The sequence below is a fragment of the Megalopta genalis genome, chromosome 6, assembly GCF_051020955.1.
Source record: "Megalopta genalis isolate 19385.01 chromosome 6, iyMegGena1_principal, whole genome shotgun sequence".
In the NCBI taxonomy this organism is placed as follows: domain Eukaryota; kingdom Metazoa; phylum Arthropoda; class Insecta; order Hymenoptera; family Halictidae; genus Megalopta; species Megalopta genalis.
The window spans coordinates 20328920-20353525 of NC_135018.1; the positions used below are offsets into that span (position 1 = coordinate 20328920).

The 24606-nt window shown below is 34.3% G+C and overlaps 3 protein-coding genes across 10 annotated transcripts in view; all 3 read left to right on the forward strand.

The window, feature by feature from the left end:
• The window catches only part of LOC143259765 (cyclic nucleotide-gated channel alpha-3), a 224729-nt gene extending 222616 nt beyond the window's left edge, over positions 1-2113 (forward strand). For all 7 annotated transcript variants that reach the window (XM_076523274.1, XM_076523280.1, XM_076523278.1 and 4 more), the window contains 2 exons: positions 1133-1475; positions 2025-2113. In XM_076523274.1, the coding sequence (XP_076379389.1) occupies positions 1133-1395 (263 nt within the window). In that variant the 3' untranslated portion in view covers positions 1396-1475; positions 2025-2113. The remainder of the gene's footprint in view (positions 1-1132; positions 1476-2024) is intronic.
• Positions 2114-16138: 14025 nt separating this feature from the next.
• On the forward strand, positions 16139-20104 carry EF1a-F2 (elongation factor 1-alpha F2). 2 transcript variants are annotated; one of them, XM_076523248.1, is made up of 5 exons: positions 16139-16270; positions 17698-17872; positions 17967-18575; positions 18774-19049; positions 19252-20104. In XM_076523248.1, the coding sequence occupies exons 2-5, from the start codon at positions 17729-17731 to the stop codon at positions 19606-19608; spliced, it is 1386 nt and encodes a 461-aa protein (XP_076379363.1). In that variant the 5' UTR covers positions 16139-16270; positions 17698-17728; the 3' UTR covers positions 19609-20104. The 2 variants fall into 2 exon arrangements, with proteins under 2 accessions (XP_076379363.1, XP_076379362.1); XM_076523247.1 differs by having other exon boundaries at positions 16229-16348.
• Positions 20105-23329: 3225 nt separating this feature from the next.
• mRpS14 (mitochondrial ribosomal protein S14) lies at positions 23330-24106 on the forward strand. The gene is made up of 3 exons (XM_076523297.1): positions 23330-23484; positions 23596-23736; positions 23829-24106. Exons 1-3 carry the CDS (start codon positions 23410-23412, stop codon positions 24012-24014), a joined length of 402 nt encoding a protein of 133 aa, XP_076379412.1. The 5' UTR covers positions 23330-23409; the 3' UTR covers positions 24015-24106.
• The last annotated feature ends 500 nt before the right edge of the window (positions 24107-24606 follow it).

Here is a 24606-nt window from a genome sequence, read left to right on the forward strand (position 1 = left end):
GTTTATCTCTGTCTTATTGCTAAACCCTTGCTAATTAAACGTTCCCCTTGACACGGGATTGTTTCAATTCATTTTTCACCCAAATAGCTCGCCAAATGTAAAACCAACTATTACCTCAACTGTAAAATTTGAAATAAGTATTATCAACAACGGAGCACTGTTTACGGCCTCGTTAAATTTGTATTATCTTATCATATTGATACCGTAGATATATTGATCCTTTCTATTATACCTCCTTATATCTCCGTACATATTCAATTTACATGTCATGATGAACACTATACATATTTTGTATAGTTTATATATTTCCTATGTATATTTATAGGAATTATTGCAAGTTTCTGTGTTATCTAAGTATTACAAAAATGTGTAAATACACAAGATATATTAAAAACACTTCAAAAATGATAAGATTTAACGCTTTTAACGAATGTATTTAAAATTTAACGTTATATTTAACGTAATATTTATTAAGCATTTTCGGTGTATTGTCGTGATGATTATTAGGTACGTAAGAGTATACAAAATATAGATATACCTACGTCGAGATAAATGACATTTATTGTTCCAGAATATTTATTTCTGAAGCAGTATCAATGTGAATTATTTTAAATCAAATTAGATCGTTAACAATCCCAATAGATCTGAAAAAATGTTTACCATTTTTAAACACTGAAATCTTCATCACAAAACTTTTCGAACTATCGCTATCTTTCATTCACAATATCATTGTCATGCACACTAAATATCTATTTTACTGTTTGCACCGCATCATCAGCTAAAAATTCATCCCGACTCATCTTCAAACCAATATAAATCCTACAAAGATCTGACCAAACGCAACGAACTTTGCTCAAATTACACATTCAGCTTTCAGTTTTCAGATTATCCGTGGATATCTGACATTATTTATTGGCCAACCTAATATTATGTATTATTATTTGTAAACGATGCGGGCAAAGAAAGAACGTATAATATCAATTATTTATCTTGCCAATTACGCATATTATTATTTATTTACGTTTAAAAAAATCTAAATCTGCACTTCAAACAACAAGCACTCAAAATATAAGAAATGATCGCATAATCGATGGCATCTTCGATATGTACTAAAAGTACTGTTTGTCTGTAGGGATGACATACACCAGCATGACGCAGCTAGTCAGCGATGGCACGGGACCATTACTGGACACTTACGAGACCTTGATGGCCGAGATCAAACGTCTCCGGAAACGTCTGATCTGTCTGGAGTCGGAGAACGCGGCGACGAGCGTCAAGCTGAAGCAGCAGCACCGGGAAGTGAAGCACCGATTAGCGGAAATTGAGATGCAGATTCGGACCGGTAGCTCCTGGAGCGTAGAAGACAACGAGAGAAATAGGGAGAGTAGCATTTAACAAGAAACAAGGCCGCGAGAGCGCGGCAAAACAAAAACGGGACGAACACGGTACTACATGGCGGATGCTACCGACAATAGGTAGACTTCTTTCGTCAATTTATTACGCCCTGTACTTAGGTAAAAGAAAAATCCAACGGAGATGGTGGGAAACACTTTGAGAGAAGCACTGTGCTTCGTCGATTTTTTGAGCAAAAAAGTAGAATATATTGAGACCTTAGCAATCTTGAGGTAGCTATCTCATCAACAATATTTTCTGATTCTATCTGTATCATTTTTTCTTTAATATTCACAAAGAGGATGATTTTGACCATTTCATGGCAGCTACGGCTAGACTTATTAAATTTCTTAAGCACTACAATGGTTGTAACCATTGTTCAACGAAGTTGTTTGAAAATAATGTTGATCTTCTTTGTGTAACTTCGAGTCGAAATGGTCTCAAGCCTTAGAGGCTGAAGCGATCTGGAAAGGATAAACAATTTTTTCTAATCCCTTCATTGCTTTGGTGGATTTTAGAAGATTAGAATTGTGAGCTGAACCTATTGATTCTACGAGACATTCTCGACATATTGATTCTACGAGAAATTCTGGACGTATTGATTCTACGAGAAATTCTGAACATCCTTGCAGATACACCGCGGATGATCTAGAGGAACCGGAGGAGGCGCGGATCTCCGGCCGATCCAGCGACACGAAGTCGATCGGCAGCCTCAGCCAGCACTTCTTCGAGAGCGACGAGGACGAAAAATTCTTCGGCACGTGCAACGGCTACACCTCGCACCCCGGTAGCAAGTCTAATCTGCTATTATGCAGCGAATGCGACCAGAAGTCTCGGACTTGCACGTACAGGCCGCAAACGCCAGGCTCGTACTTCAGCCGTTATGTCGAGGAGCGTTTCGACGATCAACAGCTTCAAACGCCGGGAACATCTCGATCGTACAAGAGCCCAATTCGGGTGTCATCCCCGGGACAGTCGTCTCATCGCGGCGACCAGCAGGCGGAGAACGGTCAAAGCTCGTCGCAAAGCTCGTTTTGCTGCGACCAGGAGTATCAGGTTCGGCAGGGTTGGTCGAAGAGTCAGGACGTTGACGGTCAGGACCACTACCGGGACAGACTGCTGGATCAGGAGGAGGAGAGCGACGAGCTGTGCGAGCTTTGTCACGGGAACGGCCGAGAGCCTCAGTGCGAGCACTGCGACTTTTCCACTGACGGTAATTTGATATGCTTCCGGTGCGAGAGCGACGAAGGCTCGTCGAACGGACGCGTATGTCCCCGCTGCGAAGCCGGAGATAGAGGGTTGCTCGGGAAGATGAGGTCGCAGAGGGGTGCCATGTCCTCCAGCGACGAGGCCAAATATCCGGTCGACGCCGTGGTAAAGATCAAGGTGAACGACCAGGCGATGGACGGAGATTCGGATGAGACCACGGACAACGACTTGTCTGGCGAGAGATATCAGCATCAAAGAAACCCGGTGGATCGGCTGGATACCATCATCGAGGCAAAGGAGTCACTGCCAGTGAGGATGACGAGGAAAATGGGGGTACAAAGATAAATTGAACTGCTGATGGCGATCGGATATTTCAATTACGTGCGACCAGTATATACTTACTGGTCTGGTCTGTAAATAAACACGGGTTACGATCACCGCGATCGAGCTACGGAACTTGCTGCAATGGAGAGTATTGTTGATATTAGAGATTGACGGTTTAGTGGCAACACGGTTCTATTGTAATAGACCGGGAGGGGCATACGATAGACGCATGTATCTGTAGCGCGTACTGTTACGTTATTGTTACGCTATCATACTAATCCGAGCTAGTGGTATTTGTAGGAAACTCCTCTAACGTTTTATACTGTATGAATCGGTTTTTTCTGAGGTTATCAGTGGATTTGATCAGAATTGTGTATCTAGTATTCGACTGAACACTTGCACGAGGACACACGTGAAGCAGTATTAATTCGACATTGTACCTGTGGCAGGCCTCCTGTGAGGATCCATGACTATCATCTAGCAGCGATCTCTGAACCAGTTAACTAGTTATTGATGTTTGTTATCATCGTTCAGGAAGTTTTCATTTTCTTCTCGTTCAACAGGTAATTTTTCATTGTATTACGTCATAATTCCATTTTTATTTGATCAGTTTTATTTGTCTCGTGTTATGTCTTCGTAATTATTCATAATAATTATTCGGTGAACAATTTTTTTTAAATCCAGCCAGCCATTGCAACCAGAAAGTAAACAGTGGCATACTATTTCAGGCAACACAGTCGCGAAGAAATAATTACAACAAATTAAGTTCAAATATTAGTATTTGCAAACCTTTTATTATTGATTGACGATTTAACGTTTTTATTAACTAAAGCGGCAAGAGAATTTTTCTCAAATCCTGTCATATCAACTTTCTTTGATATGAATAGAATTTCATTTTCATTATTAATGGACTGACAATTGCAGCATGCAGTTAATTTTATAATTTTGACAAGCTTCTCGAAATTATCATGTTGTCATGAAACATTTACAAATTAATTAGAAAAATTATACTTAACGAAAGTAAAATTTTTATTTTACTAATAATTTGTAATAGTTTAAACATCTTTTTACATTTACAGTTTCAATTCGTTCTACGTTCATCTATATTTTTAATTTTCTTTTCTTCTTCTTGGAAAACAAAATCTCCAAATTTCAATACGCAAAAGGAACTGTGAAGCATAAAGGATCTTTGTCATTTTCGCTTCTACGAAACTCGAGAAGCCGTACTCATGTTCGAACATTTGGCTTCTGAAACGTACAAAAGCAGCTAGACAACAGAGAATTAGTAATTTTTTTTATTAGTAATTTTATAAACTCAATTTTCAAACATTTAATTATGTGACACTTTTTTGGCACCTTTGAGAACAGTTGAATAGAATACCTTTCTAAGACACTTCGCATCGCTCATTATTCTCTTTCTCACAGCTGCAGAAAGAACTACCTTTTTCGCCATGACTGTCAGGATCTTTCGAGAAACTTCTAACGACACAAAAACTTCTTTCAAAACTTCTTTCCCAGCTGTTTCTCTCGTCGAATAACCTCCGTATTCACTATTTTCCAACGACGCTATACATGTAGCAACTGTATTTACAAAGAGAACCTGCATTTCAAGAATAAAACTTTCAAAAATTGTCTCGACAATTGTAAATCAGATAAATCTGGTGCGATCACATATAGAGAATAATGACCGAAGGTTCAAATAAATTTCACAGCGTTATTTAAAAAAATAGAAAAATATACGAAAATCTCGAACAGTTTGTCACAGGCATCTGTATTCACGATTTTGTTCTGTAAAGCATTTACAGTAAAATCGATACTACACAGAACCAATACAATAACTCTTTTAAATTGCTATGGAGTCACGATAAAAATGATACACAGTGTGTGTGAGAAATAACCGACCTGCAAAGATAACAGCAATACTCGACTAAAAAGAATTTTTTTGCTGCATGACATTCAAACAATGCTTGCTAGTAAGAAATCCTACCGTTCAAATACTTTCGTGTGTTCATTGTAATTGAAACTATAATTGAAACTGGTATATCCCGGTTCTTCATAAATGCTACGAAAGCCGAAATCAATACAGATCAATTTCATCAATAAATTTACAAATGTTCAACAAGTTAAAAATATTTATTACAATATTATTTAATATTGACAAATAGAAAGTTACGCTTCATTTTAATAACAAATACGAATAATGATTACACTGTGAGAATCTAATACGTATTTTGTATGTTTTAAAAATTGCAATGAGAGACTTTCATCGAAATCTCGCATGAATATTTACACTCATTCGCATCCAAAGGATTTCTTAACAAATAATGCTGTTTTACGTTTTTTCATACATCTCCGCAACGAAATCAAACGAGATTGGTTGCTGTTTGTTTTTCTGATATTGAAATTTAAATATAAATTACATTTTGTTCATTGTACTACATGGCAACGAAATTTTACAATAAAAAATGCTATAATTAACAACATCGATTAATGAACAGATTTATATATATATACTTCTACTCGCTCAATTCATAAAAGAAAGAAGGGAAGGTCGAATGAGTAAGCAATTAACAACGACACTCTCCATCCAAAACGAAAGATACAGGAAGAATTACCATCTTATATTAATTTTATCGTCTCGCTGATTTCCGGGATTCTCGCGATAATCCCCCAGATCATTTGACATCGAAATTTCTGTTTTGCAACGCATTTAGTGCCGTAGCTCGATCCGCGTGTAAATAAACTGCCAATAAACCTTATATCGTAGGGCTGTATAGATCTAAGTAAATAGATAATCCGTAATAGTTACAAGTGCTATGTGAGTGTGAATTCGAGTCGAAGAAAGAAACTGATTTGGAGATGTAACGTGAGTGAGTGTAAGAGCATGAGAGAATATAAGAGTGAGTGAAAGAGAGAGAGAGAGAGAGAGAGAGAGAGAGAGAAATTTTACGTTTGGCACGTGCTGTGTCGCCATGAGCTAACAATAAGATGCGTGATGCAACGATCGACATGATTCCATGCGCAACTTTTAGAATGGATTTGTGCAAAAATCGTACTCATTTTGTCTGGTACTTATCTCCCATTAACGCTGGACCTTCCTTTATCTTAGCTAACATTTAAGACACATTGCAAGAGTATTTATATCAGTAAAAGAAAAACCGAAGATGCCTCCGGCTGAAAGTATGGTCAGAGTTTGATGGGAAATGGATAATCGAGCAAAACAGTTCTATCAAATATACACTTATATATATATCGATGAAAGTTAAGAAACATGTAAAATAGATGGATATTCTTGGGTGTAAGTAAAGTTTAACATCGGATAAAAATTTATATCGTGTCAACGAAAATATTAATTTTATTTTATCGTAATTGTTTTATCTAAAAATTTTTTTAAATTCTTGTTATTTGTCGTATAAACAATGTGTTATATGCGTCACTGTAATATTTACCTTTGATTTAATAAGACGTATATTTATAAAAAGATCAAATTTATTTCAAATATTAACGATATGTAAAGTTTCTTAACTTTTGTCGGTAAGTATATCTTCGATGATGTTTCATCTTCTTAATGTCATGTAATATACAATAGAAACTTATTACTTCAGTTTATTTAATTATATAGGATATATTATTATATGGAAGAAAGTGATGCAGCAATTGCTTAATTACGAAACATATAGCTTAGATCGTAGCTTATATAATCCCAAAACTATCTAAGAAGCATTCAAACAATCATTTTTTTTAACAGAACTGAAAGATGTTTTCGTATCCTCGTAAACTAAAACTGTATAAGAATGTTTCTTAATTATCTTTCGAGCCAAAATTTCTCATTAAACAATGATCCATTTGAACATCAATTTCTTAAGATTCGATTATGTATAATCGAACTGTTTTACTCAGGATTACGTTTCCTAACACATCCTTTGAAACCGGAAGTACTGTCTGATTCAAATACGTCCTGCATTTTGATCAGGAAATGTATCGAGGTAGTTAGAGAAAGTAATTCTTAACGTAATATTAAATGAACTTTGCTTTCGAGTAATCCGATTAAAACCGAACGATGTTGGTTCAAATAGTTTGTTATAATCGTAATCGATTTTCCAACCGCATCAGTCGTCCAAACGAAGAAGAAAGGAAGAAAGTTGATTTTTTTATTATAAACTTCATCATTCAATATCTCACGGTGTTTCGAATGAAAAGAAAAGTCAGCTGATTAAGATTTATACACAAATCCATTGTAACTCATGTTCGGGACCAACTAAAAACCACCGACCCCATTGCTGCTGATTTCTATTTTCATTTTCGGTCGCCATCTTCCACATGCTGCGTTCCTGTAATATGGAATATGAAAATAGTGTAGAAAATCTGTGTTTTGCCATTGACGAATCATTAATATCGATTTCAAAATTGCGTTTTTATACACGACTCCTGAGACATACGCATCATTTCAAGACATAATAATGTAACGTTCAAGGGAAATTAATAATGCAGAAATAAAGGAGAAGTAAACATTTCACCTACTTTAACGTATTAGTTTATGCTACACGGAATATTTGATCTCGCTATTTTCACTTCCCCGTATTATTTTTTTTTTCGAAACCTTTGCAAAATACTGTAAAAAGATCTGCAAATCGAAATTTTGTTTAAGTTACAAAAACTTCTACGTAATCTTTATTTCTGAAATTTCATTGGCATTGAATTCTTGAGGGCGTTGAATTGTTCGTGGCATCGTCATTCGTCAGTATTCAGAAACCATTGAAACAACAATAATGTCACAGCCAGGGCTGTGAAAACTATTCGCATGTTTTTCTGTAACTGATTACTTACATTCCGAAATTCGACGCACGCATCTGCTCCAACGACAGTGAAATCTTTTTCATACTTAAAGTAAAGTATTAGAGTAACGATATCAGTGATAGAATAATAATCTAGATGACCAAATAATAATCGCGTCGACGAATAAATGGGAACGATATATAAAACGTTATTTCAGGAACTGACATAGTCTGCAGGTAATAGTACTGACAACAACAGTGTTGATTGCATTCAGAGAACGACGGTGAAAGAAATACTTGACGATGTAGAAATTTTCTATATATAATAGTTATCATGAATATTACACACCCCATCGATAAAAACATAGACAGTCTGAGTATAAATAATTCCTGAGATTCTCAACGAAGTGTCTTAAATAAAAATATAAGTATCTAGACGATATGGGATTTTCTGTTGTAATTTCTAATTACTCTGTTTCGCGTCTAATGCTTTCTTTTCGTGGTCATCCCGATCGTTCGAGTAATAATCGATTTTGAGGTCAACGTTCCCGACCTTCGGAGACACAACTTTTCAAACAGATGACACTTGGAATTCTTTTTTAAACATTGTTTGAACAACGTGCAGAGTAATAAAGTTAATAGTTGTGACTCATCGCTGTATTCTGAGAGAGACAAAACTCCAAGTTTCGTAAACTGTTGTGACACAGATAAAGACGAAGTAGAAAAAAAAGAACGAGATTTTTATATCTTATTCTAATATCGAGTGCAATTTTATCCGATTGAATTCAATAGTTAAATACATTTCTAAATGCATTACCAATAGCTAATAAAACAGGTTTAAAATTAATAAGTATAAATTACTTTACCTTGAAGCAAAAGGCAATTAGAAAAGAGACTAACTCATATTTAAGTTACTGAAATAATTTTTGTTTTTAATCTACACGCTCTTACAGAATACTTTTTAATAAACCTATTTTTCATTTCAAGAGCTTCCCCGTCTTCGCGAGAAGCTATCAAAATTGTCTTGCAGGTCTGCAAAGTGAATTTATATGGAGATTATCACGTTATAGATTTATTCATTTACACGTCTATGGAAAAGAAAAAATAATAACTACTAATTGATAATTTTGCGAATAATTTAATGTTAACTATATTGCAATTGAAGTTAAAAAAAGGTGCAGTAACCAATTATGTAATTAGGATGGACAGACGATATATTAAGCATTTCTTATAAACGTGGAAACAAACATTTTTGTTTATTCATAGGACTGATTTTAGGATCAGCTCTTCAACTTGTTCCGGTGAGTACCATAATTCTGTAAAGTCTCAATTTTTTCATTTAACCCAGTATATTTGCACACTTAGATATTTCTAAATTGTAAATACATATATGCATACTGTAGTTATTGAAACCATGTAATCTTCTCTACAATTACCGTTTAAAATGATAATAGCAGCTTGTCCTGGTATAAAGTCCTTTCATAATTAATCTATTTTCTTGTTTCGCTTCCTACGATAATACAAACATTTGAAAATATATTTACTCGAAATATTTAATTATCCCATACTTGTACATGTATTCTTAGAATCGTTAATTTCGAAACAGAAAAGACCACTGTTTGATAATCTGCATATCGATGTGTAAATTCACTATTAATTAACTATTTCATATAAACATACGGAAGACAAATTTTTACAATCATTTTCAATGTGTTAAAAAGTCAAAATAGCAAATTGCTAAATCTATTTTAATCCTAAAAAGTGCTGCACGTTGGGTCAAAATCAAAATTTGAGTCACACTATTAAAAATTCCGGCGTCTCTGAATCATTATCAAGAAATGTAAAATTTATTCCCAATCGCTTTGTGTCGTAACATTCGGCAGACTTCATTTGTGCAATCACCGCGTTTAATTAAGTTAAATATGCGGTACCAATTCTCTCGCTACTGTTTGCATGATAGTAGTTTTATTTAAATGTTTATAGATGTTAAAAACGAAATGAACCGTGTACAAATGTTGTAAGCTTCTCGCAGTAGCAGAGACGATTTGTAAAAGTTTGTTAATAGTAAAGCATACGATACATTGATATATTGTCGTATCAACAGACATATACTGATACAATACATATTATATTCGACCGTATCTTGCGTACAAAAATCTCCCGACCGCCTTAATTAACGGTCGCGCATTTTAATTTATTCGGCTGAAATCATGATACTCATGACAAATTTTCAAATCATTTTATGGATTGCCAATGAATACAATACCAACTTGTTCGAACAAGTAAAAAAGGATGTAAGAGTTAATAATGGTTTACTAGCATTCTTATCGTTTAAGCAACTTTAATTATAAACCTTTACGTTTCCGACAAAATATTTACTCGATTTCATATTTTATTCCAAATAATGAGCCTGTATGCATATTGTAAATATGCAGAAAACCACGTTCTATGCATTATCAAATGCACAAAATGATTCGGGAAAGTTATTCGTCATATTTACATTGAAGATTTTCTGACCCATGTTGTTCCAATTCATATCAATACATTCTGTAAATATTTCAATAGTCAAACAAATTTGTGTTCGTATTTATGTTAAGATTAAACTTAACTGGTCTATGTGTCTCCTCTATTTTGAACAGTATGGGAAAATGATTAACACAAAATTTGAATTGTTTCAATAAAGAAACATGAACTTGAATCATTAACACTGAACGACTTAATGATCCTACGAGATCCTATCAGAACATGATCGTAGACAACAACAACGAATAACAATGATCGAAACCATTCAAATTATATTTTGAACGTTTTACCATACCATTAAAAATGAAACAGACATTTGTGCGTGATACACTTTTACATTAGTTATTATTTACTCGGATCGAAGTTTTGGAGAATCCCTGCATAATACTGTAATAAATATTTAAAGATGTGTGAATCTCGATGAAACGAAAACATGTAGAACAAATAATTAAAATGTTAAGCTTTCGAAAGGATAATATGATATTATTGGTAAATGTACTAAATTAAAAAAAAAACACTTTTCTCAGTGACTTTTGAGTGAACTGTACGCGATCACTGCCAAAGACAGGTCCGTTCCTGAGTGCTGCGATGTCTTAAAGGTTTTAAGGTTTTACGTTTCTTTCTTAACAAAACAAATGGGATCATTAATGTTTAAGATATTCCTTATAGACTAAGCTCTTACAGTAGTAGGTGTGTATAATGGTCGTAGATAGCGATTTATACTAACGAAGTTGAAATCATATTCACGTTGCTCGCGGACAACTAGATTGAACAAGAATTACGAATGCTGACAACGATACGAGCTCAATTGTAAAATAACAATTTCGTTTCCGTATAATTTTACTCTCGGATTTCGTTGCAGAACAAATTTTTCCTATGCTTCAGAGAATATTCTTCAAATAACGATTTTTTCAATGAAACTTTATAAGTACGTTTTATATTATTTTACAAAACAATAAAACAATTGAAAATTCGTGAATATAGTAATCCTTCAGGAAACGATTTTTCTTCACCTCTATCCAGGTTTCTTTATCTTTGAAATGATCCCTCACAATATAGTTTCTACAAATATTTCTTCTAGAACTTTTAACTTATTCTCCAATTTAGCTTACATAATTTCTATTAAACAGATAAATAATCCACTGACTGGCAGAAATTTGTTAAGATTGTTACCAAATGCTTGTAAATTCAAAAACAAATAATGTTAGCTAAGTGATGAAATGATTAACAAATACAATACTGTAACGAAGTAGTTTACTTTGATACAGCTCGAACATTTTAACTGTCGTGGCAGCGTGGACGTGATTACGAGTTTGGGGTATTGAACAAAATAGACAGACAGATGTAAAACTCGCGAGCATCGAGTTGTTCGATAGTACTCGGGAGTAGTATCAGCAGTGTAGACGTAGCATAAGATGTATGCAGAAATCGAGATCGTAATCCGAATGTAAACGTTCATAATGTATGCGAGGAATTTGCGCACCATGGAACCGTTGAATTACTCACAACGTGAACACATACGCAGATTTAGCAGTGAACGTGTTAAACCAGAACGCAGGGATGTTTTTCGAGATATTACGGAAGCGTTTCACAATAAATTGCAATTCTCAGGATATTTAGCTTCGACATAAACGTACATAGCATATTTCCGTTTTTCAACGTTGCAATTTGTCATCGAAATGAAGAAGTAAACGAAATCAAATGTACCTTTTTTTCGGTAGGCACATAGAGTGCCGAGCATGTTCGTCTATTTTACTCTCTTCGAAAATGTCGGCTTCCCCACACGGAATATCGAACGTCATTCTCGACAAAAACTGAATTCTTGATAGCTTATCGCGTTCAACCGGATTAGTTCACGCTTCGGTAAACTGAATTGTCACTGAACGCGTTTCCATATTCATGATTTCATTATCTCCTTACTTATCGCGTCGCTTTAACGTTAAATAAGCTATCTGATTAAACGGAGGGAGGAAGTCTTTTAATGAATGGTCACTCAGGAATAATGTTACAATATAATAACGATTGCGATAATGGATATTAACGTTTAACGATTACTAATTCTTGTAAATACGAGTGTAGCGAGTAAGTATAAATATAACGATGAATATACAATAATGATAGTATGAGTATGTACGAAAGTTGTGTACAGGGTTATTCGATTGGTACTGTACGATCGGAGCGAGCACTGTCCTTTTTTTAACAACAATTATACTATTATTTAGGAAAAACACGAATAACAATAATCGAGAAACGAATAGAAAATCGTGCATTAGAGTAACTAGAACTAGATGCACAGTAAAACTTCGGTTATCAAAACACCAATTAACCAGAACGTTTGATAACATTTTCTGCCTCGTTGGATTGCCGCAATTTATTCAAATTTGGAATAAGTTTCTTGAAGTAGCGAAATTTATATCGTCTATATTGAAATAAAACGGAAGTGTACTTTTTAATGTTTCGCACAAAATATAAAACGACAAAGGAAAGCAAGTCAGAACGCAACAATAATAGACAAATTTATAAATGGACAGTCTGTGGTGTGATAAATATAAAATTAGAATCTGTGTCGAAAGATCTTCGGTGTTTTGATAATTCGACATGGTACCGAAGATGTGGGAAACGATAAAGAAAACGAGAAAGGAGGAGAAAAAGAGTCTAAAAATAATTCTAATTCCATCTCCACACGCTGCGAAGCTTTCGTTACTTCGAAAACAGTCTTGAAGTGGATTGAAACATGGACAGAAAGTATCCTCTGGAAACAGTAACATCGCTCTGGAGAAAATCGAGAGAAAAATGATAGTAGAACATTCATTAAATAATGTTCTATCGAGTGAAGAGAAAGTCATTTGAAAAATAGTTTAGACAATCGAAGATTGACTGTGCGTCTGGTTCCTTTTTCGATGGAAATACCGCCACCGTTCGTGTCAGATATATTCTCCGATCAAACACCTACGAGAAATTATCCTGTACAACTCTAGAATTGTCCCAATATGAGATAAAAAGCCTGAGATTACAATGGGTGAATGATGAAGCACACATGTGAGAGATAAAGCGAAAGTAAGCGTGGAAGGAGTATTTAAGCGTGAATTTACTTCCGATTACAGAAACTGACCAAAAATGTCGACATTAAGGTTACATAACGTTTGTGGATGGATCGTGGTTGTCGATAGGGAGAGAGAAAATAGAGCAAATGACGAGATTCTTAAGGACAAACGAAACTATCACGACAAAACATGACTGGTACCATATGCGATTATCAATTACCATTCGCAAACAGGCATGCATCGTGTATGTTGAACTATATACTTATGACTTATACCCATGAACTACCATTTTTCTCACTCACATATGCACAGATTTTTGTCCATCTCGACGCGTACGTACTACATACATATATCCGTTTTTTCTCCTCAACGATACCAGTTATTTTTAAATTTTCAAAACTTCACTGCGCCGCTCCCATGTGCGAGTGTTGTACAATCGGATGTCAGTAGAAATTCACAAATATAAATAGACGATTGAACTTAGCGAGATGTTTTCTTTCAAAGATCCTTGTGACCATTACAAAATGAAATAACTACCGCCGCAAGAAAAAAGAAAAACCAACTATGCCAATCCTCCTGCGATCCTCACTTCAATCATGCATTCAAAATAATATTAACAATATTAATAATATTAGTAATGTTAATATTATTTCTTAAATATAAAACAGTCTTTGGAAAAATAGGAACGTGACACGATTACAAAAATTACTAATAGTTAATAATAATATTCATGAAATGAAATTGCAAGTTGTGAACGCAGCAGAGTTAAGAAAATTATGGTTCTCTGACGAGTACATCAAGCATGTAACTCCGATACGTATGTTTATCACCAAGGAGTGTTCTTTACGGATCAGCATACACAATTACAATAGGTCAAATTGAAATCATCAACACAAGCCGCTCTGCCACTGTTTTCGGCGAAAACATGTTTGACAAACATCGACGTTCGCCACAAATAGCTTTAACTATACTTGTCTTATTGAAATACAGATTCAATCAAAAATTTTAAGTTGAGAATGTGAATATTAAATACATTATTTCAAGAAAACAAAATTACCAAATAATGTATAACATCTGATTCTTAGTGTCTATACAGTTACCATTTTACGAGACATTAATTGAGCTATGGAAATGCAAGCTTGTTTTACGCAATCATGAGCGCCGTCGATACGGTTGCCCTTTACGTTGGCGTAAGCTCGGTTGCTTGCATTCAGGCGCCGCAAGCATGGTTCTCCACGTTCAGGCACCGTAAACTTCAAACACGTGCTTCTATGTATTGGCTACCAATTATTTTCGTAACGAAAAATACCGTTTAAACATAGGTAGCTAAACCAAATATTATATAAATTCAATCCATAAAAATAAAGTCTTCAAATTTCATATTAAAAAGCAAATCTATTTAAATATGGCAAATGTATATTGTACTTGATAAAATTATGATTTTAATTGAATAATTCAATCATTACGTAGTTAACTTTATTTCTCTCGAACTTTGCATTTACCCTTTTCTCCATGTTATGAATTATAGTAACACTTAATTTAAAATATTGTTGTCTTTATATTTAAATATTGCAATTTCGCTATCCCCCATAAAAGTAAATTACATATTTACTATAGATACGTGACTATTATCTGTTGCTATTTCTTTGATGCAGCTTTTAATTCTTCTTATCGATTTGTAAGATTAATTGTGTCTTTTAATTTGCATATGCTTATATTTTATACATATATGAAAACGTAATTCTATAGACAACTTCTAATTCTTGTATTTTAATATGATTAGTACGTTTTAATAATATGAATAAAAAAAGACGATACATAAAAATAATTGGTTTAAAACATTCTTGAAGAATGAATAATTCATTTTTTAGTGTATATAAAATCTTTTTGATATTCCTCGAAAATACAGAAATGAGTGAAAAACTCTCCAGACACAGGTATGTACGCTTAGAAACAATCGATCACAGATTTACAGGCTACTGACCATCTACGACTGAGAAAATTTGACCTGCATGTCAACGCTTCCACTACATACAAGGAAATGTTACCATTTCAAAGCACTTATATTATTATATGTACATGTGTATGTGTGTAAGTATGTATCATCCATAGAACCTTCCTACATCTTCAAGTAAATTGCTGAATCTACACGGATTTCTGCAAAAAGATGTATTACGTTTTATCGTAATGTATAGAATCAAACATAATTTCCAAATACTACTCGTTTTGCGTTAACAACTGCTAATTAGTTATGACTCAAACATACATATGTAATCTTTCAATAACAAACGAATTGTAAGAATAACGCTCGATTATATAGGTGCATAAAATATTGTTGCATATTTCTCCTGTTAATCTTCATGTGCTGAATTACATCGGAGAGGAGCCAGCATTAAGTTCAACATACGCCGAGTAAGATACGTTAATCTCGCCTACGCCTTCTCGGAACGAACACTCAGAAAATTGAGTAAGAAAGAAAGTTGAATTATTTTCCATATCGTTGATTAATATCTGCAGATTTCAGGGATTCAAGGTTACAACGTTGAATCTCACGTTACAGATGCATCAATCTATGGTTGAACATAATGGCAACAATCTATCTTTTTCCTGATTCCATGCATACGTACACAACTGTACATCCTGAGAATACCTGTATGTAACATATATATATATATATATACATATATGTATATGCCAGCCGGCACGCCTGTGTGCTGCGTAACCGTAGCCTCGAAACCAAAGTCTGATTTTCTTTAAAGAGTTTCGGTTGGAACGTTAACGGAAATCGATAGATCAATAATACAATTATTCGATGGATATTAATGGGGAATCACTCTTCCGGTTTTCTTACCAGGTAAACACGGTGAATAATGCCCAAACAATCCGTTTATTATTCCACAAGTGATCGATATAATGAAGGCGCTGGGTTCGAGGCTACGGCCGGGAAGCCCTATGCGCATGTCACTTCACTTCGACGATCTCTTTCTGTCGTGGCATCTGGAGGTGAGTGGTTGTTCGTGGTTTTTATACTGGAGCATAATCCGTCGATTTTATTACCGAGAAGGTAGCATCGAACGTCAGGTACGGAATAGAACAACGATCGAAATATCAACAAATTGTGTTGTGACAACAGTTTTACGGAAATATCATTTTTATCGGTGAATTACAACGTTGGAAAACAGGCGCATGGCCAATCACCATTTTAGCCGGCTGTTCGAACGCGGACCACATGCTGAACTTTGTTGAAATCGTTTAACGTGGCTCCTAAAAATCGTGTTATCCTACGACCGATTGTTGACCACATAAGAAATAAAACACACGCGGAAACGTAAACGACATATTTAAATTCCGTTCGGCATGCTTAAAAAGTTCGGAAAAAGCAAATAACCGGATGCAGTATGGCGGACGCTTGTCACACTTGGAGATTCGATCATGTTCGTGCATCATTGGAGATATTCGTTGTGTAATATTGCTCTTTGTGCACTCTGCAATTTTAAGAGAACCTTCTTTTAAACATACTTTCGGAAATATAACTGAAAATGAACTGTAATTGGTTTGATTCTTCGTAAATGGTATATGAAGCAACATCATGATCTGCTGGAAATTGTATGCAACGGCGACCTTGTGGGACGACTTGTTCCCAACAATGGAGATCATTTGCCAGTCTGCAATATAGCTGCCTCAATTTTTTCTCTCATCATTACATAAATGAGCATTTTTATGCGAAATGAAGAATGCAACGAGTGAAATTAACATTATTCCGAACAATGAGTGACAAATTTGAACGACATTCATGGTTCACGTACATGAAACTTATCTTGAGATAAGTCTATTCGCGGCGCAATGTTTGTTAATATATTTTCCAAATTCGTAACGCGTAAAATTTGACTATTTCAATTTTTTTGTAACAATTTTAACAACATTAATATAGTTCAGAATGCTAACGTAGGAATAATGCTATTCGGAATTTGTAAATTTTATAAATTTTGCCAGAAATTCTAAAGCAACATAAACGCTAGATCGGTAAAAGTTAATTATGGCTCCTTTCATTAGAAATATTACATGTAATTCACAACGTGGCATCATCCGATGCTAAGCATCAAGCAAATCGTGGCAACGTAGCAATATCTCGCCATCTACAAAATGGCTGCCCGTTCCGTTCTGGAATATTCAGACGTCGCCACGTGTACGTTAAAATAGACACCTGCTGCATTTACAGAATTATTATTTGTGAATAACATAGTTGTATAAATATAATTTTAAAATAAGTTAGCTTTGACAAAATCATATATTTGATTAGGTTCGTTTTAATTCTGTAATTTAAACAATTTCACCGAACATGTGGTCCACGCGTATAACCTTCTCGGTTTTATAATTCGTTTCGCTTAATTGCTATTGAAGAAATTTATTAATACTAATTCTGATTACAGAGATAACCAGTAGTCTCGCTAAACGTTCAAGATGGGTAAGGAGAAGATTCATATTAATATAGTTGTCATCGGACACGTCGATTCCGGCAAATCCACCACTACCGGTCATTTGATCTACAAATGTGGTGGTATCGACAAACGTACCATCGAAAAATTCGAGAAGGAAGCCCAGGAGGTAAGCTACAGGAAAATATTATGCATATGAAAAATAATCTGAAATGTAAAACACATATTTCAGAGTTGTAACAAAAGTAACGTGTACTTTCTAGATGGGCAAAGGTTCTTTCAAATATGCCTGGGTATTGGACAAGTTGAAGGCTGAACGTGAGCGTGGTATCACCATTGATATTGCCTTATGGAAATTCGAAACATCCAAGTACTATGTCACCATCATCGATGCCCCTGGACACAGAGATTTCATCAAAAACATGATTACTGGTACATCTCAGGCTGACTGTGCCGTATTAATTGTTGCTGCTGGTACTGGTGAATTTGAAGCTGGTATTTCGAAAAATGGACAAACCCGTGAGCATGCTCTGCTCGCTTTTACTCTTGGTGTAAAACAATTGATTGTTGGCGTGAACAAGATGGATTCTACTGAACCACCATACTCCGAAGCCCGATTTGAAGAAATCAAGAAGGAAGTATCGTCGTATATTAAGAAAATTGGTTACACTCCTGCCGCTGTTGCATTCGTGCCAATTTCTGGTTGGCATGGAGACAACATGTTGGAAGTTTCTTCCAAGATGCCTTGGTTCAAGGGATGGGCTGTCGAGCGCAAAGAAGGTAAGGCAGAAGGAAAATGCCTTATTGAGGCGCTTGATGCCATTCTTCCGCCTACGAGACCTACAGACAAGGCTCTCCGTCTTCCTCTTCAGGTAAGAATTGATACTCTACATGATAGTATTAAATTTGAGCCTTTTCCATGATGATAACATCTATCACTCATTCGCGGTTTCCACCGGAGGGTTTTACGATCCATTGACGGTCAGAGGTGTCTGATTAAAATTATGATTCTTCGACCATTGCTGATAGTTTTATGAAGCAATAAAATAAGAACGTTTATTTGATTACAGGATGTATACAAAATTGGAGGTATTGGAACAGTACCCGTGGGTCGTGTTGAGACTGGCGTCTTGAAACCAGGTATGGTTGTCACATTCGCTCCTGCTGGTCTTACCACTGAAGTTAAGTCCGTTGAAATGCATCACGAAGCTTTGACGGAGGCTGTTCCTGGTGACAACGTTGGTTTCAACGTGAAGAACGTGTCGGTTAAAGAATTGCGTCGTGGTTATGTAGCTGGTGACTCGAAGAACAACCCTCCCAAAGGTGCTGCTGATTTCACCGCACAGGTATGTGTTGATGAATACTTTAAAACGTTTTATCTTTATTATAACAATTAGCATAATGATGAGAAATTTCATACTTCATTCGCGGTTTCCACCGGAAGATCTTTGTATCTGCTGACGGCCGAAGGCGTCTGAATGCTAAACAAACTAGAATTTTTTAATATAATTTTCGTGGAACCTTGTTTAATTTTCATCCTTGTCGCAGGTTATCGTGCTGAATCATCCTGGCCAAATTTGCAATGGATACACTCCAGTGTTGGATTGCCACACTGCTCACATCGCCTGCAAGTTCCACAAAATCATCGAGAAGTGCGACCGTCGTACCGGAAAAACCACCGAAATGGAACCAAAAGCCATCAAATCTGGAGATGCCGCCATTGTCACGCTTGTTCCAAGCAAACCCATGTGCGTCGAAGCTTTCCAAGAATTCCCACCCTTGGGACGTTTCGCTGTTCGTGACATGCGTCAAACAGTGGCTGTAGGTGTCATCAAGGCTGTCACCTTCAAGGATGCCACGGGCAAGGTCACCAAGGCTGCCGAGAAAGCCCAGAAAAAGAAATAACTAGTTTCCGTACATATGTATCCCAAGATGGGCGTCGGCGTATAGTAGCTGGAAAGTAGCTTACCTTCTTTCTTCATGTTTCTCGTGCGAGAATAGCAACCCATTGCTTCCATCGCGGACTGCGATATTACCTATGAAATTACAACAAGTGATCAAGAATAATAGGATTATCAAAGAGTCGCGACGAATGGCTTTTCGTGCACATGAAGTAGCACATTCGTCGCACTTTTTTCACATTCGTATATTCCGTTTATCAAAGTGGTTGCGCCGTCACTTTTCCCATCGCAAAGAATTTCGTAGGAAAAGTCGGCAGCTGACGATGGCGAGCATAGAGTGACTCATCTCGTTCTTCTACGAGTTCCATGGTAAAAGAAAGTAAACTACGGGAGCTACTCTTAACATCTGTTTCACAAGAACATCAACAGACATCATAATTTAGCTCGGCTTAATTATATTTTCTAATTATTATACGGAAATAAATCCTATATCTGCGATATTCGAGAAATTTCATTTTTTTTGTCGTTATTACTAATTAATCATTGTCATCCTTATCGTATAGATTTCAGTAAAGATATTTTCATTTTTAATTGGCATGTGACATTTTTATCGTACAAGAAGAACTAATATTATACGTCGGCGCGGAAGTAAGCAGCGAGAAACACAAGAGATCGGTAGTTCCAGTGCTGATTTAATCGGGGAAAAGGGACCTGCTTTTTTATTACTTTTCAATTACCTGACTCGATAAGGAATTGAATTGCTGAAGATGATATATACACGAAACACTTTTTCTACGAGATATTTCTTTAAAAATATACCTTTCCTTTTTACACTTTCTACTTTGAAGGGAGTATGTGCGAAGTTACGATTGGGTCTGGAATGATTCGATATTTTTGCCCGCGTTCTTCCTATGATCGAGATTGGTTAACAACGGTTTTCTGTACATACCTATAAATAACAGTAATAACGGATGAAAGTGAATAAAAGGAACTACCGAAACAATTAATAATTCATTTGTCCAATAATATCCAATTTTCTACTCCTCCCAAGTGTTCCTCTATTTTTTTTATTTTTTAAAACAAGTAAAGCGAGTTTTACAATTCACCGTCTTTGTAGGAGAAACTTACATGGATTAGTTTTTAAGAACTAATATTTAGAGAATTAAAGATTTACAATTATTTTTTCTACTGTGGCGAGGACGGGTATGAATTCAGTGGAGTGACTTGTGTGAACTACTTTTTTCTGGTGGACTGTAACGCAAAAGCAAATGTTTTAAAAAAATACAGATTTATAAATTATGCAAGAAAAAACGTGTATCAAGATAACGCAAATTGTGTTACTAAAATATTGTACAACTCATGTTACTGAATGCAAGAAATATAATTGTATACAGTATGCAAAGCGTATGAAAACTAAGTAAATATGGTAAAATATACATACGTACAATATGTAACGACAAATGAATATATATGATAAATATTTACATTTAATAAAGAAAAAACGATATTAATTTATAACTATGAAACGGTAATTTTTCCGTTATTTATTCTACAAAGGAGTGTGTGTTTACGTGTTTAACATATTTCAATTTTAAAAAGTTCCTCGAGACAATTGCGCTAACACACTGTACTTTGTAATTCGAATACATAATTCCATATTACCATTCTATTTTGCATAATTCATTTTAAAGTGTGCTTAAAATATATAATTATATGTATACGCATATGTTTATACATATTTAGGAAAAAATAATGAGGGGGACAACTATTTTGTTTAATAGCAGGACGCGTACACACATATTAAAAGAAATTTAATAAATTTATTTATAATGTGAGAACAAAACAAAATCAGTGTCACTTTAAAGTTTTAAAATTTTATATTTTTACATTAATCGTGTTTTTTAAACGAAGTTTTGCTCTAATGTTTTCTAAAGTTTTAACTGAAAAGCACCTTTTTTTTTAATATATTCTTAGGCACGAGTGATAGTTGCAACGATAGTTGCACGAGCATTTCTAATAAGACAATTGAAAATGTTATCATTTTTTTATATGTATAAAAGTATTACACAAGCTTTGTAATGACTGATTATATAAGTAAACTGAGGATGTTTATTAGTTTTCAATTTTCATAGTATTTCGAACACATTGAAATAAAAATTTACAAAGAAAATAATTTTATGCTTGATCTCAATCTACACAAATTGATTTTTCAAACAGTAAATATATAATATTACGTAAGCATCCCTAGTCTACTGTCAAGTAACAAGACATTACGATAAGTATTACATAGACGCGCAATAGTATTTGTCATTTTATTACAAGCTCAAAGTTGAAAACCTTTTATAAAAACTATTGACTTTTGTATTTATGTTTCTCAAATGATTGATAACGTTGTTAGTTGTTTTAATAAGCATTGTATGCAATTCGGCCTCGACTTCGTTCAACATTTTGTATATTTTACGTATTATATGCACACTACTATGTATATTATTTATAAATTTATAAAATTTTTGTTACTTATTACTGCATTTTTATAATATACAGACTAATACATACAAGAAACGATTGGTTATTATATTTAATAGAACCTATTATTAATAATCTAATTTCATTTGTCTTTTTGTGAAGGATTTTTTAAAACGCTGAAAGTATATGTAACAAATCCTCTATCAGCATATTAAATTCTGGAAACCAAGAAAAATATGACTGATCTTCTGTTATTTCAATAATCATATTATTTTATCGTGCCTTTAGTAATTGTATAGAATTAAAAAAGATTAAAATGAGAACATTGATAGTTTCAAGAATACTGCAAAATTTATATTTTACACTGTAAATTAAAATAATATACATTTTTAATAGTTAGTTTGGCAATTATGTATAGCTATCTATATAGAAAACTGGATGCCAGTATACGATGAAATAAGATACCTCCATACAATCTCATTGTCGGATTAATCTGACCTTGAATCAATGATTTTGGCAGAGCCGTCAAAAAATGCAGAATTGCAGCTCACCCTATAGTTCAGGGTACGATAATCTCTTTACTTTATTTTTTAGTTAATAGCATAAGTCGAGAATGTATCATGCAAAATTTATCTGTTTTCACATAAAGTACAGATGCAATTTACTAATAAAAAGGCAAACAAATTATTTAATTTACGCGATATAAAAGAACTATATAGTAGAATATTAGAGGTAACTAGGGACTATGAATGTATTTTATAATATTTAAAAACTGAAATTGTAACACAAAATGTATAATTTACGATTAAATAATTATTATATATTCTCAACAAATAATTTGTGCCACCTATCTCATAAGGCATGATGTAAATTCCGTTATGAATCATATGTTCCTGAAAGCATTAATTTAGCGCTAGTGGACATAGTGACAAAACGCTGAAACTGTTAGACAAGATTACCAACAGTTGATTTCGGTTATTAATTTGGTCATTTTGCCACTACTTTTAATGACATTCACATATATTGCAACATAACGTTAGTTTTATAAGCTTTACGGTGCTAGCATTGCAAAAAGAACATTGTATGCAATGTTTGCACGGATCCTAAGTCTGCGGTAATGGGGCTTCTGAAGCCCCATTTTTGGGTGATAAAATAATACATTAGATGTCAGGTCGACTTTTCATTCTTATACCTCATTCTAAAGCATTACGAATTATTAATTAATATCGTTGTTAAAATAGAAAACTAATATCTACAGAAATTTACATTATCTACATCTGCTAGAGATATATTGTGGCGCCGTGTCAGAATACTAAACTATGAAGCAGACTAATTAAACATGGCTTCAATAACGAAAAGCTTAGCGACTTTCGCAAACGTTTTTATAAATAGTACAAGTTCTACACTAGGTGGTGTAAGTATAAATGTATGCTTAAAGTATTCAATATAATGTCAAGATATATTTGTATACTTTATACTGTATAATCAAAAATGTCGTCTTACAATGGTTGCATTCGGTGATCAGTTTCAGCAAATTCGTAACGCATATGTTGGTCGGTGGATGCTTCGTGATATGAAACGAAGAAAATTGGTCGAAGAATATGGTCCAGAGCGATTGCGGTTAGTTGCTTTAAAGAGAAACGATGTTTTACCACCAGAAATTCGGGTGTGTATATGTACCAAAGATAACCTTAATGTGTGAAATATGCATACAAAAATTTTGTTGAGATTAGAGCTACTAACAATTTTGTATTTCAGGAGCTTGTTGGCAAACAAATAGATGAAACAATCCCTCGTCGTACCGCATTAAGACAATTAACACCTCGTTGTGTATTAACTTCTCGTGCCCGTGGTACTGTTTTGAGGTGGAGAATATCTAGGATAATGTTTCGTCATTTAGCGGACTACAATAAATTAGCTGGTGTAGAACGTGCTCTGTGGTAAACATTGAACTGGTTTAACATATTACAAATTTGGGATAGTTTGTGTATTAGAATAAAAAACAGTTAAATAAAATTATAAAATAATAGACAAAACCAATATGAATGTTCTTTTCACAATTTATAAATGTTTTGATAATTTCTATAAACAATTCAGAGGATCAATAGGCGTGAAAGAAGACTAGGAAACCCTGTTTTCATGAATTCATATGGGAAAATGTAGAAAATAAATTGCAGTACATTGGTTACATCATATATTGCTCAATACTCCCCTATAGAAAAATTTTACATGCACATATGCAGATTACAGTGCAGATTACATAATAGAACACAGAAATATTTATATTTATCAAAAATATTCATGTAGGTGTATGAATATTCAAAATATATGTTCATATAGATTTTATTTGCATGGAAAGAAAATTTATAGAGCGATTTACAGAAAAATCTAGTGCAATACATTTAAGTACATTTAAAAAATTAAAATTAAATTTTGTGTTCTATGGAAGAAACAACAGTTACATTAAGCACCACTTGAGTTTAAAAGAGAATAATAAAATGGTATTTCGTTCAATGTAAACATTTAATTAAAATAC

What these genes read in the sequence shown, in the direction of transcription:
- mRpS14 (XM_076523297.1), top strand. Translation starts at nt 23,410, where the DNA reads ATGGCTTCAATAACGAAAAGCTTAGCGACTTTCGCAAACGTTTTTATA. An exon ending in CAAGTTCTACACTAGGTGGT is followed by an intron (nt 23,485 to 23,595) that starts GTAAGTATAAAT and finishes TTCGGTGATCAG; the next exon opens with TTTCAGCAAATTCGTAACGC. An exon ending in TTTTACCACCAGAAATTCGG is followed by an intron (nt 23,737 to 23,828) that starts GTGTGTATATGT and finishes TTTGTATTTCAG; the next exon opens with GAGCTTGTTGGCAAACAAAT.
- EF1a-F2 (XM_076523248.1), top strand. Translation starts at nt 17,729, where the DNA reads ATGGGTAAGGAGAAGATTCATATTAATATAGTTGTCATCGGACACGTC. An exon ending in TCGAGAAGGAAGCCCAGGAG is followed by an intron (nt 17,873 to 17,966) that starts GTAAGCTACAGG and finishes TGTACTTTCTAG; the next exon opens with ATGGGCAAAGGTTCTTTCAA. An exon ending in CTCTCCGTCTTCCTCTTCAG is followed by an intron (nt 18,576 to 18,773) that starts GTAAGAATTGAT and finishes ATTTGATTACAG; the next exon opens with GATGTATACAAAATTGGAGG.